Genomic DNA, 17,143 nt, shown 5'->3' on the forward strand with positions numbered 1-17,143 from the left:
AACTTAATCTTTCTACACAATCAGATACACATACAGTATTATAACCCAAACTATTTTAGGGTTTGCATACATGAACAGGCTTAAAAAGCACTTTGTTTAAACCAAATCTTTAAAAGTGCTATAAACCTTTTTGGAATATATTGTATGTGTAAGATCCTTTCCAAATTACCCTTCATCAATAATCCAGCTAGTCCACTAGAAGTGAGCTAGAAGTAAATACCAATGCTACAGACTAGTTTATAGCCTAAATTTATTTAAAAATGAAAATATAAACAGTCACAGTTGCTAGTGCCACATAACAAAGCTCATATTTCATAGGTATAATTTATTTAATATATATATATATATATATATATATATATATATATATATATATATATATATATATATATATATATATATATTAATCGATGTGAACTTTCATTTATGCTTCTAGCTAACCTACCCACTTACCTAACAACAGCTGGTTTTACATTAAGATAATACTGTAAACTCTAACAGCATTTCTATTCTTCATGGTTTGAAAATCTTTTATTGTTCATGACATTTCAAGTGGTTAATAATTACTTTAAAAAGTAAAGTTTTAAATTGAATTTAAAATATTTTACAAGTATAACTGCAATATAAAGACATTGTAACCAAATATTACAATAAATAATTTTTTATAACAAGAAATTCCCATTTCTTTATCTTGACATTTCTTTCCATGACTTTTAAAAACGTAAAATTCCCTCACATTTTTACGTTTTCCATGACCATGTGAACACTGATTCTGATGCACGCCTATTAAATATCCTATAAAGCTTTCTTTTCTGCCAAATATATTCCCGTAGCTCTTCCTTTCATCCAAAACAAAGTGAAGAGCCAGGTTGTAGGATCAGACACTACGCTGCCAGCATCTCTCGCTCCACCTTGATTTGTACATCTTTTCTTTCTGCAAAGACACAGAGCACAAAGTGAGTGACAGAAAGCAATCAAAAGCCAAATAAGAGAGCCATGTCATTCTCTCACACAGTGCTGTGTTTGACAATACTAAAACAACACCTGTCTCCCCTTTAGGCACCGCTGGCAATGGATCTGTGGGTAATTCTGGAAGTGTGATGTCTTCTCCCTGCCCCGGATGGAGAGAGTAGCCTTAGATTAGACAGAGGCTATGCACTAGCAGCGACTGATATCCGGCAGGACTGATGACAGGTAAAGGTCTCCACACCTGAATGATAGCCTCCAGCTCTGCTAACACAGCATCCTCATCCTCCGGTGTCAATGAACCTGCCAGCAGTTCATCAATTTGCTTTAAGGGAAGAAGTTTCAAGAAGGAGTTAGACATTTAAAGCAATAAAAACCAGGAAAGAGCAATATGGCCAATGTCCAGGACTTGAATTTCCCAAAAGCATCGTAAACCCAAATAGATGGTAGAACCACTGCCACAATCAACTTAGCTCACACTGCTTTTGAGAAACACAGCCCAGGACTATAACAGCAGGTTATAACTGAACACAGTTTGAACTGAACAGTTTTCTAAACAGTGAAAAATCATTATTAGACCTGCTTTTGCGGTGGCTTCATAATCCTTAAACATTTATGAATTTAATTATTTTTTCAGAACTATCTTCACTTCTTGCAATGACTTTTAATGGTTATTCGGTGAGTTTTAGTGAATATGTCTACCATGGCTGTAACATCATTACAATCCAAATAACTGTTTTCTATTTGAATATATTTTAAATGCAATTTATTCCTGTGATGTAAAACCGAATTTTCAGCATTACTCCAGTCTTCAGTGTCACATGATCCTTCAGAAATCATTCAGATATTCTGATTTGCTGCTCAAGAAACATTACTTATTATTAGCAATGTTAAAAACAGATGTGCTGCTTTTCACTTTCTGAGAGTGGATTGCCACTTTTGATCAATTTAATGAATCTTAGCTGAATAAAAGTATTAATTTCTTAAAAAAAAAAAATCAATCTGATCTCAAACTTTGCATATCACATTAATTATAGACATGTTATACCTGTACATGCTTGTGCTCTTTCTTCAATGTAAATTCCACCTGGTTTTCTTTCAATGTGTTATGTAATGCAATGACTTTCATTCTTTTGAAAGTGTTTTAAGTCTATTTAGCATTGCTCTGAATGTTAAGTGGACTGAATTTGACTCTCATAACCTTCTGATACTCAATGGCCTCCTGCGTCTCCTCCAGTATCCTCTCCACCTCCTCAATAGACATGACCTGATGAAGAAAAACAGAGGAAAAAACTAAAACAAACTACTTCAGTAAAATTCTCACTCAGTCCAATAAATAACTTTTATATATTCACAACATTATTGACCCTTGGTTAACCTCCACCCCCATTCAGTTACTGCTGCTCACTGAGACAAGCCCTACAGAACATCCCACAGAGATGAATCAGTCAGCAGTGCAGATTTCAGTCAAATGTGCTCATATAAGGCAGTGGATAAGTGAATGTTCCTACAACACATGATCCTGTGAGTGTCAGTGTTCCTACTCATGTTCTACCATGTACACGTACTAGGAATCAAATGCACAGATCTTAAAAAAAAAAACTCATTAAAAAAGCAGCAAAAGCTTGTCTGATAGTATAATGGACAGAAGGGGCAGTTTTTTCCTGTTGTTGAGTTCAAAGCGTTTTGGAGATTCAGTACAAGACAAACACGAGCCTGCTGTAATCTAAGAGTTTTATGTTTAAGCCTTTAATCCTACAACAATGTCCAACAGCATCCAAAACATGCTGCTACTTACTAAACCACCCACTGCACAACACCAAACAGTCCAATGAATCATACTGGCTCCTAATAACAGCATTTAACATCACCGATAACTGATTACTAAGCTGTTCCAGGTGCATCCGTTTGTTAAAATACAGCAAATCCGTGATTTGAACTTGTTTCAGTCTATAGACTTACCTCGTGCATCTGCTTGAGACAGTCATTCCCAGCCTTTAAACCCTCAATGACCTTTATTTCAATCTGAGCAAATTCAATATCTTGAACCTGAAATGAGGCATGATCAAAGTATAACTTATATTGCTCATGCTTCTCGTGATACCACAATACGATTAAACAAACAAAAATAAATACATAAACAAATAGTCAGTTTCTTCAGTGACACATGATACTTCATATCGTTCTAATATGCTGATTTGATTCTCAAGAAATATTCGTTATTACTATTATTGTTACATGGCTCAAAATAGTCCAGGGTCTGGGAATTAGTAACAATTAGCAGCTTGTTAGGCTAGGGGTATGATTCTCACTGGTCCTGGGTGAGCCCCCGATTTTTAGGGAGGCACGTGACAATAATTCAAAAAAAAAAAAAAATGTTTCTTGAGCATCAAATCAGTTTATAAGAATGATTTTTGAAAGATCATGTGACACTGAAATAATGATGCTGAAAATTCAGCTTTACATCACAGGATTCAATTATATTTTTAAATATAAATTGTCATCATATTTCATTATATTACTGTTTTTGCTGTATGTTTGATCAAATAAATGCAGTTTAAATGCATAAATGAGCATAAGGGACTCCTTTCAAAAAATAGAAAAAAGATTACATAATAAAAAAAAATAATTATTGCAAACTATGCATTGTAGGTCGCATCTTATACCTTTAAATAAAATCAAAGCACGTCATGTAAACCCACCATGCGCTCCAGGTTGGATATCTGGACGTCGGTCTTGTCCAGCAGCTGATCTTGGTAGCGTTTCTTTTTGAGCAGCAGAAGAGCTCGTCTGTGAAATGCATGAATCACACGTGTTAATGAATCTGTTAAACCAAATTCGCTTTTTGCCATGTACGATGCAGATGGCACGTCAGCACAATAAAGGCACTGTGCACTGCATGATTCTGGGTGATTGGCTATCAAGAATGTTAGCATTGCATAATGAGTGCACTTGTATCGGTGTAATCTGAAATGTCTTACTCCTTCCTGCCATCCTTCAGGAGCTGTTTGGCCAGACGTCTCTCTTTCTCCAGCTGTAGTGTGATTTTCTTCTGATTTTGTTTCAGTTTATCTCTCTGCTGTTTCAGTTGCTGTGATCCAGTGACAGGATGTAAAGCAGAAACACGACAGTTCACTTATAGAAACACTTCTTATTCATAAAAGTGTCAGTTCTTGATTAAGACGAACAAACAACTGTCAAAACATATCACAGTCCAGATATGGATGATGGATCACCTGAAATACTGTTCCTGTGTTCTGATAAATAAGACCGCAGACTCTACTCAGAGAGAGAGAATATCGTGTAACACAGTGTTTAGAATCAAGCTTATGTGAACTTTTGAACAGGGTCATTTTTAATAAATTCAACTATTATTTTCTCAAACAACATGCATTTTGTATGATCTCTCTTACTTTAAAAATTAACATTTTGCAGATACTGCAACGTGCATACAATTTTGATCACAACTGTATGTACTTCCATGAAAACAATAGTCACTGAAGAGGGGATTTTTTTAAAACTTTTTTTTGTATTTAAAGAATATATATATATATATATATATATATATATATGTATATATATATATATATATATATATATATGTATATATATATATATATATATACACACACACACGTATATATATAAATAAATATAAATATATATGTATATACTGTATATATGTAAATAGCTGAAATAGTTAAAATATTAATATCATATTTAATCTGACATTTAATTACTAATTAAATAAATTTAAATAACCTTTATAATTTTGTTGAGGCCTCCTGACTGAGAACCACAGGTCTATAAAATAAGAGTTTATATTGTATACTATACTATTATAGAATAGAACATAAATTACATATAAATTGTATTATACTATTATTATTCTATTAAATATTGTTCTGTTATTTAGGCTATACAACAGATACTGATGCTTTATTCAATAGTAGATTTGATTAAATTCTACTCAACACTGTTATTTTGCATTTTATGCCAGTACATTATGTTCTACAATGGGTACTGTGCTCTTTTATTCTAATCAATAAAAGTTGTTATTTTCTACTCTATAACAGATTGTGTTCTGTTGTATTTCTATGATAAAATGTTATCCTCTATAATATACGTTACAGCACACTGTTCCATTGCACACTCTATTCTAAATTGATATTCCATCTATTCTGTAACATCCGTTCTACTCAGTTCTGTTGTTATTCTATAACACACTGTTGTGTTCTATAGTAGTCTACATCACACTGATTTCTATTCTGTGTTGTGTAAAGTAGGACAGCTGATCTAATCCGTTCGTTCGCAGTTCAGTGTGGCTGAAATGATTTCAGACGAACTACAGTATGTTGGCTCTCTATATCTACACGTGTTTGTAACTTAATGACACGTGCGCGTGAGTGTGGCGCTCGTCGATTGATTGATTGATTAGTCTTCTTACCAATATCGCCCTGTCCTGATCTGTCACTCGACTGGTGACTCGTCCCTGTCTGCCGAGAACATTTCCCATTACGAAAAAAACACATTCCCGCCTTACTTCTAGCATCACATCTTATATGAAATGCCAGCTAATATTGACTTTAAAGCACATGGAGAAGATGTGGTCCGATATGTCAAGTGTAGAGCGGTGGACAGCGTGTTTTATATTAATCCGTGGCTCACTAAGCGCATTTACCTTCTATTGGTGCAGCTGCGCCCTCTAGAGTCACTGCAGCAGCATTGCAGTAATCATCTGACTATTTGCCTCCCTCTGTCGTTCATTTTGTGCAAGTGTCTAAAAAACATTACTAATGTTTCGAAATAAACTGAAACCACATTTTCACGCTGCAAGGACTGAAATTAATTAGAAATTAATGTTACTATGGAATATTTTTTATTCCACAGCAGAAAAAGGGTTCCATACTTAACGGATTAAGAATAATATAAAAGTAACTTTCAGTAAGAATAATTTATTGTATCAAATGTCAAAAAAATAAAAAAATAAAATAAAAAAATCATTAAATGAACAATAAAAAAAGCACTTTTGCAATATGCATAATTTAAAATAATGTTATTATTTTTCATTCACTGGGATAATAAACCGTTTTTTTTTTTTTTTTTTTTTGATTTTCAAATTTTTTTAAACTTTGTGTGTGTATTTACATAAACATAGTAAATATACACAGTACAAACACATACATTGTACAAAAACTTTTATTTTGGATGTGATTAATCATGATTAATCATTTGACAGCACTAATGTTTATCTTTGTTCCATGCCGTGAGCCTCATAAAATTGTGTCTGAAATGAATAGCAGACATAACTGACTACTAGAATACAGACATTTATGTAACAAAATCACTTCACAGCATAGAAGTACAGAATATTTCAAGAAAGGCACCAACAAAACACCTTGTTCCTCATGCATTCATCATTTGCTGTCTATTTATCCAGTACAAAAGTCAGAGAATATTAATTGAAGGCTCATAATGGAGCTCAAGGCCTTTGTGTGGTAAAATGCAACAGTTTTGTTTTTTACTTTCTTTTACATTTTCTTCAGCTCTAATCACCATGTACATGCCCTAAGCTACAGTATTAATCAAAAACAATTAAGATCTTCTTCTGATTCTCAAACACCGGGCTGATCCAGTTTGCTGCCATCACAGAAACAAGCCCCTGAGGTCAATGAGCGAATATTTACATGGTCAGAGTTCAACCACAAACCTCTGAGCTATCCTTTGCCTTTAATGTCTAAATGGCATGCGGTCTTTGAGAACTCCCTTTGGTGGATCCACAGGTGTCCTCGTTTGAGATGAGAGATCTCCATCTACTTGACCTATTAAAGGAACGCATCTCATGTTGCTGGAGAATCCTTGAGGATGAGGAACCAGGAAATCTACCTCTGGAAGTCTGTCCCGAAGTGTCTGAATTAGGCATCAGTCATAGACAGTTCTCATTCTGGGTGAATACTGCGGTTGAGAAAGAAAAATGAAGAAACAGAGATGTTAATGGTGTTCGACATAAGACACTGGTACTGTATGTGTGAAAATCAGTTAAAAGACCCTCAAGCCACATTCACAAACACATAAAAAGAGCTGCACTGAGAAAAGTAACTCATTTTCTATGGGAGTTGATTTTTTTTTTCAACTGAAATAAGGTAAAGCAATCTTTTTTAATGTGGTATGGGCCAGTGCCTTTATGCAAATGAGGAGCGATGCAGACACTACCATTAAAAGCAAGGACATTGTTGCACCTAAACTCCCTGTCAGATACAAGTTACTTAACTTTACTAATTAATAAGGTATTAAGGATCAGTAAGAATTTAAATTTTTTTTTTTTTTTTTTTGAAGTATCTTATGCTCATCTAAGCTGCATTTATTTTATTCAAAATACATTTTCAATGCTTCAAAAAATTCTAACTGACCCTCTGATGTCAAATGGGCTACTTAGAAGATGTTTTTCTTACCTTTCTGGACATGGACAGTATACCGTACACACAGCTTCAATGGAGGGACTGAGAGCTCTCGGACTAAATCTAAAATAGCCTATCTTAAACTGTTTTCCGAAGATAAAAGGAGGTCTCACGGGTTTGGAACGACATGAGGGTGAGTCATTAATGACATAATTTTCATTTTTCGGTGAACTAACCCTTTAAGTTTAGTTCTGTACACTGTGTTTTTTTATGTATAACTTTTCAGGGATCGCGGTCCCTTTAAATGTTCAGAATGCGTGATGACGTGGAACTATATTTTCTGTTGGTTGTTTTTTGCCTTAAAAATAAACGGCACACGCATGCATGTGCTCAAAGTGATAAGTTGTCTCTTGCAAATAACTGCAATTTCCACAATGATTTATTATTAATGGTGGACACAGTTGTGGTGTTTAATATTTAATTAATTAATTAATTTATTGTATTTTTGGGATACTTTTTTCAGGATTCTGGGATGAGGTTTAAAAGAACAGCATTTCTTCAAAGCCGAAATCATTTCTAACAATGTTTTTACTATCACTTTTCATCAATTTAACACATTCTTGCTAAATAAAAGTATTAATTTATAAAAAAAAAAAAAGAAAGAAAAAAAAAATACAAAAATGACCCCTTGAACTAGTGTATATTTCTTTATATATATATATATATATATATATATATATATATATATATATATATATATATATGCACAGAAATCTTTATGTACTTTTTTTAATTGTAAATACACAAGGTACACTCCATTTTGCTGAAATTAACCAGCCAAAGTGACTTGAACATGAAAATACTAACTTCCCAGCCGAACTTAAAAGCACTGTGGAAGTCAGCAAGATGGAGTTACTGTCTGTGAGCCATTTCACTGCTTTTTTTGATTAGTTTCTACCCATGTACTGGAAATAATAATAATAATAAAAAAGTAATATCTGGACACCTCCACAAATGAAATTACTGTACTATATGTGTGAATAGGACTTCATGTGAGGAAAAAATGGGAGTTGGAAAAATACTTTTAAATGTTGCCAAAAGATGACAGCTGTTCAAACAGCTGAAAAAAAAAATAATAATCTTACATTTTAAAGGGATGCACTTTATGTTTTTTGAGTGGGTGATGATATCCTCAAATGAAAGAAATGTGGACAAAGAAGGCAACGGCATGTTGAAGGAAAACAGGGTGCACTTACTGTTTCTAAAAGTCTGAGGATATAACTTCAAATGTGATAAAAGACAGTAAAAGAACTCAATTAGTTGTGAAATATCATTGTGAGAATACAGTTTTGACAGTTAAAAATGAAGTTGGGAATGTGTTCATTAGACAGAGGACTGTCCTGTGATGAGTTTTACGCCTTCTGCAATGCATCAACCAACACGACTCACTAGAATAGATGATCATCTCAATTATCTTGGATCTCGCAATCTGCACAAGCCTGATGGACAATTAAATCAAGACGGGACTGTTTTTTAATGAATTGTCATTAATAATTTAGTATTAATATTTAACAGTAATTTCCCCTTATTCCCTTTTTTACTTTAAGGATGGTCAACTAAGAAACGTTAGAGGGCAGTAATGCTCCATGTCTGCGTTCAGCTTCAGTTCTTTAATACAGTTTACATTAATCAATTCTGAATGGATCTGACACTCATACCAAAACATTCACCATAATTTAGAATTATAATGAATATACACTATACCTTTCGAACGTTTGGGTTAGGTGAGATTTTTTATGTTTTTAAGAAGTCTCTTATGGTCTGTAAAGTTGCATTTATTTGATCAAAATAATATATATAGGTACAGTAAAATTTTAAAATATTATTACACTTTAAATATTAATTTTTCCATTTAAATGTATTTTAAATTTAATTTATTCCTGTGATGCAAAGCTACATTTTCAGCATCATTACTCTAGTCTTCAGTGTCACATGATTCTTCAGAAATCATTCTGATATGCTGATTAAAAAAACATTTCTTATTATTATCGATGTAGAAAACCGTCATGCTGCTTAATATTTTTGTGGAAACTCCCCCCCCCCCCCCCCCCCCGGAATTCTTTTATGAATAAAAAATTAAAAAGAAGAGCATTCAAATACATATTCATTATTATTATTATTATTTTATTTATTTTTCGGTAATTTAATAGATACTTTCGGAATAGAAGCATAATTTCATCATTAAACAATTTCATCATGAAATATTACTGACCAAAACCATTTAATTGTTCAGTATAAGTGATAAATATATATCCAAAATATAACCAAAAAGTAAATATTTCTATAGTCTACAGAAAAAAGTAAATCATGCTAGTTTAAAACAGTCCTAAAAACAATCAGCAACAATCTCATAATGTATTACATGATTACATAATGTATTTTATTATTAGATTTGAATTCCAATTTTAACTTTGCTTTTTGTCCAATATGGCAGAGTATGAAGTTGAAAACTTTTACCAGTTTTAACCAGTTTACACTCATTCAGACCTACCTCGTTAGAAATGTTAACAGAATGTACATGGTAAACATTACATTACGATATATTATATATAACGTTTTATCCTTATATCAGCAGAGCCATAGTGTTGAATGACATGAGGGTTGGAAATATAGTCATTTTAATATCTGCAACAAAAAACACATTAACAGACCAATGGATGATACAGAAACCAACAAACCTACAGAAATAGAGTATAACTGACAGTAAATGGAAGATTGAAATCAAAATACAGATGGTGGTGGTGAACCGCTCCCAATCAATCGAACGTTTTCATAGCGAGGATTTCTTTCAAATAGCATGCACTGGTTCCTGCCGGAGAGGGAGAAAGATAAGTGGGTCAGCATGAAAAAAACAATTGTTCTCCCTCTCACAAACACACACACTCACATGTTCTCTGGTGTGCTGGACGTGGCTGGCAGAGGAGGATGAAGACTTATTACGCTGTGATGTGTCTCGATGGGTTAAAGGGATCCCCCTCATCAATATTACCATAATCCCTGTCCCTGAGGACCAACCAATCGCACGTCAGCCACATCGATGGTCTCAGGTGCCATGCACTGCAGTGACACAACATGAAGGTGGATGGTACCTGATGGCGATGAGGGTCCAGGCACGTGGGACGGCACACAGCAGGGCACAGAAGGCACAGGCTGCCAGCAGAGAGGACAGGCACAGATACAGGAGCCCCTCCACGCCGTCATAGCAGACGCCCAACAGAGCCTCCAGTGGGATACATTGCAACAGAAAACTGCAGCAAACCTTGCACCTATATCTGCATGGTGGTCAAAGACCTCTGGAAGATGGTCAAAGACTGCAATACAGAAACAATAGCAAATCGATTAAATTCGGCTAATGGTTACATCTGTCTCATACATCTTTACATACTTTAATAGATCCTCCAAAACAGCAGCTTAAGCAGCACAGAATGAAAGTCTAAATCAGTGGAAAAGCTTTCACAGGATTCCCACAGGCAATGCGAGAAAGCCAGACAAATCTAATTATCCCAAAACTACAGACAAAAGAGACCCCCTCTGATCATATCGCCCATTCATAATTGAATTAGCCACGCAGATTTTTTTTTTTACAGAAACATTATAATGGCTTTAACATGGGTATTTGCCTCAATTAGAAGTCAAATGAATCTGTAAGCTCCATTAATGGTTTGTGTCAGGAGTTCAGTGAGGAAATGAACGCTGACGTGTCAGGGAATCGTTTACCTGCAGGAACGGATTGGGATGGGAAGACTCTGGCTGCAGTAAAGGTAATAGTGCACTATATCTGCAGGGGACAGAAACAATGTGAATGAACACTCAAATGCTTACAGTCTGTGCCATTAAATGACATTGAACTAGAAAATTTCTCATTTGGAAAATCATTAATCAGGAGCACATTGAAGGAATAGTTCACCATAAAATTGTTATCAGCTGTTGGGGCTCTCATTTCTGATGGCACCCATTCACTGCAGAGGATCCATAGGTGAGCAACTAATGTATTTGCTCAGAAATGATAAATGCGTTGCTCAGAAAATATAAATTTCTCCAAATCTGTACCCATGAAGAAACAAACTCAACCACATCTTGGATGGCCTGTGGGTGAGTGCATTTTCACCAAATTCTTGGGTGAACTATTCCCTAAACACATGTCTGCCCACATCTCAGCGCTTCGGTATTAAGCCATATCATTTTTTTTTGGACCTAACATCTACCTGTTATTTCCCTCTCTTTTTCTCATTTCAGTATTATGGTGTGTGGTGTACTGATCCTGATCATGAGTTGGGTCCCTTACCAGACCGTATACATGAAATTGTAAAGTATAATGAAGAAATATAAAAACACCACATTAACAAAAGATACATTAGTCCACAGAGAAAAGGGTGCCAGATTTTGTCAAACTGCTCAAATTTGCCCTGCAAACAGTATCTCATTTGTTCCAAATGTACAGTAGAAATCATCTCTCCAAGCCATGATTTGACTGTAGGAGCCTCCATTTTCTTCTAGAATAACAGTAGTAATCTTTTGGCTGTAATAAAACTGTATGCAAGAGGTTGTGTTGTGCTCCTAATAAAGGATGCATTCAATATGTTCAGAAATTCCCAGAATGAAAAGTGCCGCATCCGGCTGCATTTGCACCCTAAAAATCTCTGAAAGCACATCAAAAATTCCATTCCAATAACTATGTATCTTGTAACAAAAAATTTAATTATGGGACAAATCTGTATCTACTGAATTATATTTGTCAAAAAGAGATTAGACCATTTTTTTTTAATAATATAGTCTATGAATGACTTTAAACTGAATAAGGCAGTGTCTGGAATTAATAGAATGTTTTTAAATATCCTTTAAACTCACCTGACATGTTTTCTTCGGAAAATTCCACTCCTAGTTCTTTCTCCCATTCTTCCTTAGAAAGCAGATAGAGGGAGGATTGATCATAAATTATCAATAATGCCTGTTTACTTCCTTTACATATAATTATATGAAATATAATTCTTAATCTGTAGAAATAAAAAAACAATTGCTGTTTAAAATTTCTGTTGCAGCTGACGAAAGGATGCGAGAGCCCCATCAATGAAAAGATCCCCTATAGTACATATTTCTTCCCATTGCACAAAGGTCCAATATAAAGTAAATAACAGGATATCATCTGCATATAAAGATATGTTAATGACTGTATTTAAAGTGTTAAAGCTATGAATAGAAGGGTCAAAAAGCAACAAAAGAAACAAGAAACCTTGACTACCATATAGGATAGGTCTTTAAACAGCGGTGTTAAAACATGCGGTTCATGCAAAGAACAGGCATATAAAGAGCAATGAAATATTACTTACCTGCACTTAAGGAGTCTTTGGTTTGACTGAAAATAAACTTGTCAGGAGAGACACAGAGTCACTGCTGCCCTGGAACAGATCAAACAAGCAGCTCACAATCTCGATTCTGCAGAATCCTTTAAACGAGAAAGAAATTGAAAGCCACATATCATTTGGTAAATGTTGTTGCAGCGCTCACACATATTGGACTGTGGTGTTTGTATCAAAAGGTGACAGGGTTTCTAAGACCTTTGCTGAAAGTCATGACCATATAAGTGAGATCAAACAGGGGCTAATGCTATTTGAAGATCTGTGGATGGCCTGTCTTAAATAAGTGGGCGTCAGCAGCAAGACCGAATGAACCGTTACCTGAGATACTGAAAAAGGCTCTGAAGAAACTTTCTTGAGGGAAAGTTTCATGAACACTGTTTCTAATTAAACAGCTGTGCACTGACAATCTTCTCTCTCTGATAAAACTATAAAAGCTCATTCATGCTTTCTGATCTGAATGCATTCAGATTCAAAAGTGACAGGCTGGATGGCAAAACCAACCAGATTTTAATTTCAACAAGGCCTAAGGATGACCATTGGGATTAAAACTGGGAACAGGGGAAGAATGAATTTGTGAGAGCCACACATTCCTACAAGGTTTGCATCCACTCTCTCTTACTATCAGTAACAGGAGGGAATCGATGTAGACAGGCACTGCTGGAGTAATCCACTTTACTGAAGGCCTGACCTCTGTTCTGACCCCTCATTGAGCAGTCTTATGTTCTGTTCCCCACAGACATCCAGACTGAAGCGTTGGCTCTGACTCTAATCACTGTCATGCTAACCGCAGAGTTCAGGTCTGCCTCATAATGTGTAGCTCCTCAATAGAGCTTAAATAATTCAGCCAATTCACTGATACTGTACCCCATTTTTTTAATTAAAATTAGATTATGTAGAAAGTGAAGATTACGGTTTCTGTTCTAACCCTATTTTGAATGACAAAATAAACAGACTTGAGGAAAGAAGAAAGTTATATTTTTTTACGGTTGACAGCAAAGACTGCACATCCAATCAAACGCAGTACTTGAGATCCCCCTTCAATACCCCAGTTACATCATGAACAAGGCACTTAGCACCTAGGTGTACGGTACTGCACACCCAATTACTATATTACAAGTCAAGACAAAATAAAAGGCATCTTCCGAATGATAAATAGAGTTTGCTGTCTTTATTATGCATGCAGCCAGAGAGATGCAGAGATGAAGACAGTGGCGAGACATGAGACATATTTAGTGACCCCGAGAGAACAGTTGTTTACACCTGTTAAGCCAGTGGACTGTCTAATTTAAATGACCAGGGCTGTGTTATCAGCTTTGCAAACTGGCATGCACCAAGAGATGCATAAATGCAGTCACTGAACCCTGATAATCTCACTCAATCTCAAGTTTCACATACTTCACACCCCATTTACCCTGACTTACAAACATTCACATCGTTTTTTTTTTTAAATCCAGACAGTGTTAGTGAATGAAGTTACTGACTCATAGTCAATGGACACTGATCAAAGCTGGTTTAAAGTGAGCAGTCGTGTGAAAACACAGTAACTTAGCACAGCTGTGGCTGTGCCCGCACCTAATGACACCCAACTCATGATCAGGATCAGTACACCACACACCATAATACTCAAATGAGAAAAAGAGAGGGAAATAACTGAGACGTGAGGTCAAAAAATGTAATTATACAGTAACTATCAAAGGTCTGAGTCAGTAAAATGTTTTTGAAAGAAATCTCTAATGGTCACCGAGGTTAAAAATACAGCGAAAACAGTAATAATGTGAAATATCAATATAATTTAATCAATTTGAATATATTTTTCAAGTAATTTATTCCTGTGGTGGCAAAGCTGAATTTTCAGTATCATTACTCTTCAGTGCCACATGATCCTTCAGAAATCTTTCTAAAATGATGATTTGCTGCTCAAGAAAAATGTTTTCTCAATGGTGAAAACAGGTGTGCTGCTTCATATATTTCTGTGCAAACCGTGATTCATTTTGTTACACGATTCTAAGATGAATAGATAATAAAAATAACAGAATTTATTTGAAATAAAAATTATTTTCTGCCGTTTACTGTCACTATTGTTCAATATAACGCATCTTTACTGAATAAAACTGAAAAAAACTTGACCCCAAACTTACAGTACGTGTTATATAATTTACAGTATATGTAGTTTCTACTATAATACTACCAACCAATGTTTTTTTTTCTATTAAAACACCATTTATTACGAAAAAAAGTGAATGTGTAAATGAATATCAACTTAACTTCCAGTTAGTGAGTAAATCCGATGTTGCTTCAAATAGCTGCTATGATAGCTTCAGTAAGTAATTCATTGAGTAAAGCATTACTTACTAAATGATTCAAAACAACTCTTTTGACCAAATTATTAAAAGAACCTTTTCATAAGAGTAAATGTTGGGGAACTGAACTATCCCGTTTACACCTTAGTAAGAAGCACATGAATGAGGATGTGAACCACAGAGAAAGTCTATAACACAAGAGCATGTGTGTGATCACATGAGCAAATAGGGAGTCAATAGGAGACAGAGATGAATGAGGTAAATGGCTCCCTGGTGGCCATTGAAAATGGAGATGAGGTTTCCTCAAACAGCCTCTCTTTTCTGAGGATGGTCTTACAAGCAGCAGTAAAGCAGACTGGAAGCACGTAATAATTAGTTAAGGGTGAGCACATGTTTGCACGGGAAGAGAGATCAATAAGCATTAGTGGGGTAAGTGGGGATGGAGCTAAAGGAGCTTCCAATAAGGCAAGCGGAGAGAGACAGAGGACTGAGATGAGAGGAAAAGCAGGGCACCCTGGCGACTGACTAACCACAGCACTCGATGTACTCAAAGTCATTCCACAGAGGTCTGTTTATGTCAGAGGCTGCATTATTTTACAGTGCATCCATTAGGGATTCAAGTTGGCAGGAATAAACGACTTATTGACACTATACAGATAATTAACAACGGGAAAGGATCATATGCATGCTGAAATACAGGTCATATGTTACGTGACACATTGTATATGCAAGTATATATTGCCTCCTATCTCCATGTTGACATCTAATGGCTTCATGGTTACAAAAATGGGTCCAACTTTTCTTCTGTGAAGAGATAAACCGAAGCCAGATGTATAATATACTGATATTTAGAGCACACTTACACTGCGAACAGCCATCGAGACATGCTATGAGACAGATGAGCAGGTATCCAAAATCAGAAGCAGCAGGTATGTTAACCATCTGAAATAAAGCAAATAAAAAGGCGATGAAAGATGAGAGCAGAAATAAGTGTTCAGACAGTATAAAAAGGAACACATATTTTCTATTTGTTTTTATGTGCGCTTTCAATTTAGTACATTTTATTATTTAAAAAAATATATACGATTTAAAAAAATGGCTCATAATTTTCAATGACATAAAAACAAACAAACAACATATTACAGTCCTTTTCTAACCAAATAATACTTATGCTATCATTTTCATATAATTGAATATAATAGTGCCGATTTTAATATTCATCTACTGTGTGATTTAGATGTGTGGGAGCAGGCCTCTAAGTACTTTAAAAGTGTGTGTTTATGGCACTCAAATTATTCTTTCATCTTCAGTTACATGTTTCCCATCCATTTGATTAATAATTGAGCAGACCAAAGTCACAAAAGAATTTCATGAGTTTGACAATCTGCCAAACTTTCACTCTGAGAAGGTGTTACTTCTGGTAATCAGACATACCAACTGAGTACAATAAATGTCTTATGTTTTAATAATAATAATAATAATAATAATAATAGATTTTATTTATAATGCACTTTTCATTGGGGGAATCTCAAAGTGCTACAATAAAATAACAAGATCAAAACATCACAGATTACTAAAACATGACAGCTCAGCAATTATATGCTTTCCTAAATAAAAAAGTCTTTAGGTTTGCTTTAAAAGTGTCCAGTCTCTGTGTGACTCGCAACTGGACAGGAAGATGGTTCCAAAGCTGTGGGGCTGCAGAGCAAAAAAATCGACCCCCCATAGTACAAAGCTTGGTGAAAGGAACTTGAAGGAGCATGCTTCCTGATGATCTGAGGGTACGATTTGAAAGTTGCAAATTGATCAAATCTTTGATATATGATGGTGCCTGGCCGAAAATACATTTGTGAGTTAACAAAATGATTTTGTATTCAATCCGGGTAGAAACAGGGAGCCAATGGAGTGATTTCAGAATGGGGGTGATATGTTCAAATTTCCTTACTTTCATTAGGATTCTAGCCGCGCTGTTTTGGATGTACTGCAACTTTTGTATGTCCTTAGCAGGAATCCCAACAAAAAGTCCATTACAGTAGTCCAGCCTTGAGGAGATAAAGGCATG

At 35.1% G+C, this 17,143-nt stretch overlaps 1 protein-coding gene and 1 pseudogene across 1 annotated transcript; both read right to left on the minus strand.

The window, feature by feature from the left end:
* Positions 1–376: 376 nt before the first annotated feature.
* Positions 377–5,634, minus strand: chmp6a (charged multivesicular body protein 6a). Its single transcript, XM_052539274.1, has 8 exons — positions 5,414–5,634; positions 3,948–4,057; positions 3,669–3,756; positions 2,929–3,015; positions 2,168–2,233; positions 1,211–1,291; positions 1,045–1,111; positions 377–934 (listed from the first exon to the last, which is right to left on the minus strand). Exons 1-8 carry the CDS (start codon positions 5,516–5,518, stop codon positions 885–887), a joined length of 654 nt encoding a protein of 217 aa, XP_052395234.1. The 5' UTR covers positions 5,519–5,634; the 3' UTR covers positions 377–884.
* A 3,984-nt stretch (positions 5,635–9,618) lies between these two features.
* Positions 9,619–15,959, minus strand: LOC127943175 (protein tweety homolog 2-like; annotated as a pseudogene).
* Between the last annotated feature and the right edge of the window lie 1,184 nt (positions 15,960–17,143).

This window comes from Carassius gibelio, chromosome A3 (assembly GCF_023724105.1).
Source record: "Carassius gibelio isolate Cgi1373 ecotype wild population from Czech Republic chromosome A3, carGib1.2-hapl.c, whole genome shotgun sequence".
NCBI classification, from domain to species: Eukaryota; Metazoa; Chordata; class Actinopteri; order Cypriniformes; family Cyprinidae; genus Carassius; species Carassius gibelio.

Bases quoted from the DNA above. Each gene is read 5' to 3' on its own strand.
- chmp6a (XM_052539274.1), bottom strand. From the start codon at position 5,518: ATGCTAGAAGTAAGGCGGGAATGTGTTTTTTTCGTAATGGGAAATGTT. The intron at 4,058-5,413 runs GTAAGAAGACTA...ACTGGATCACAG, and splicing joins ATCAGGACAGGGCGATATTG to CAACTGAAACAGCAGAGAGA. The intron at 1,112-1,210 runs GTGTGGAGACCT...CATCCGGGGCAG, and splicing joins AGCTGGAGGCTATCATTCAG to GGAGAAGACATCACACTTCC.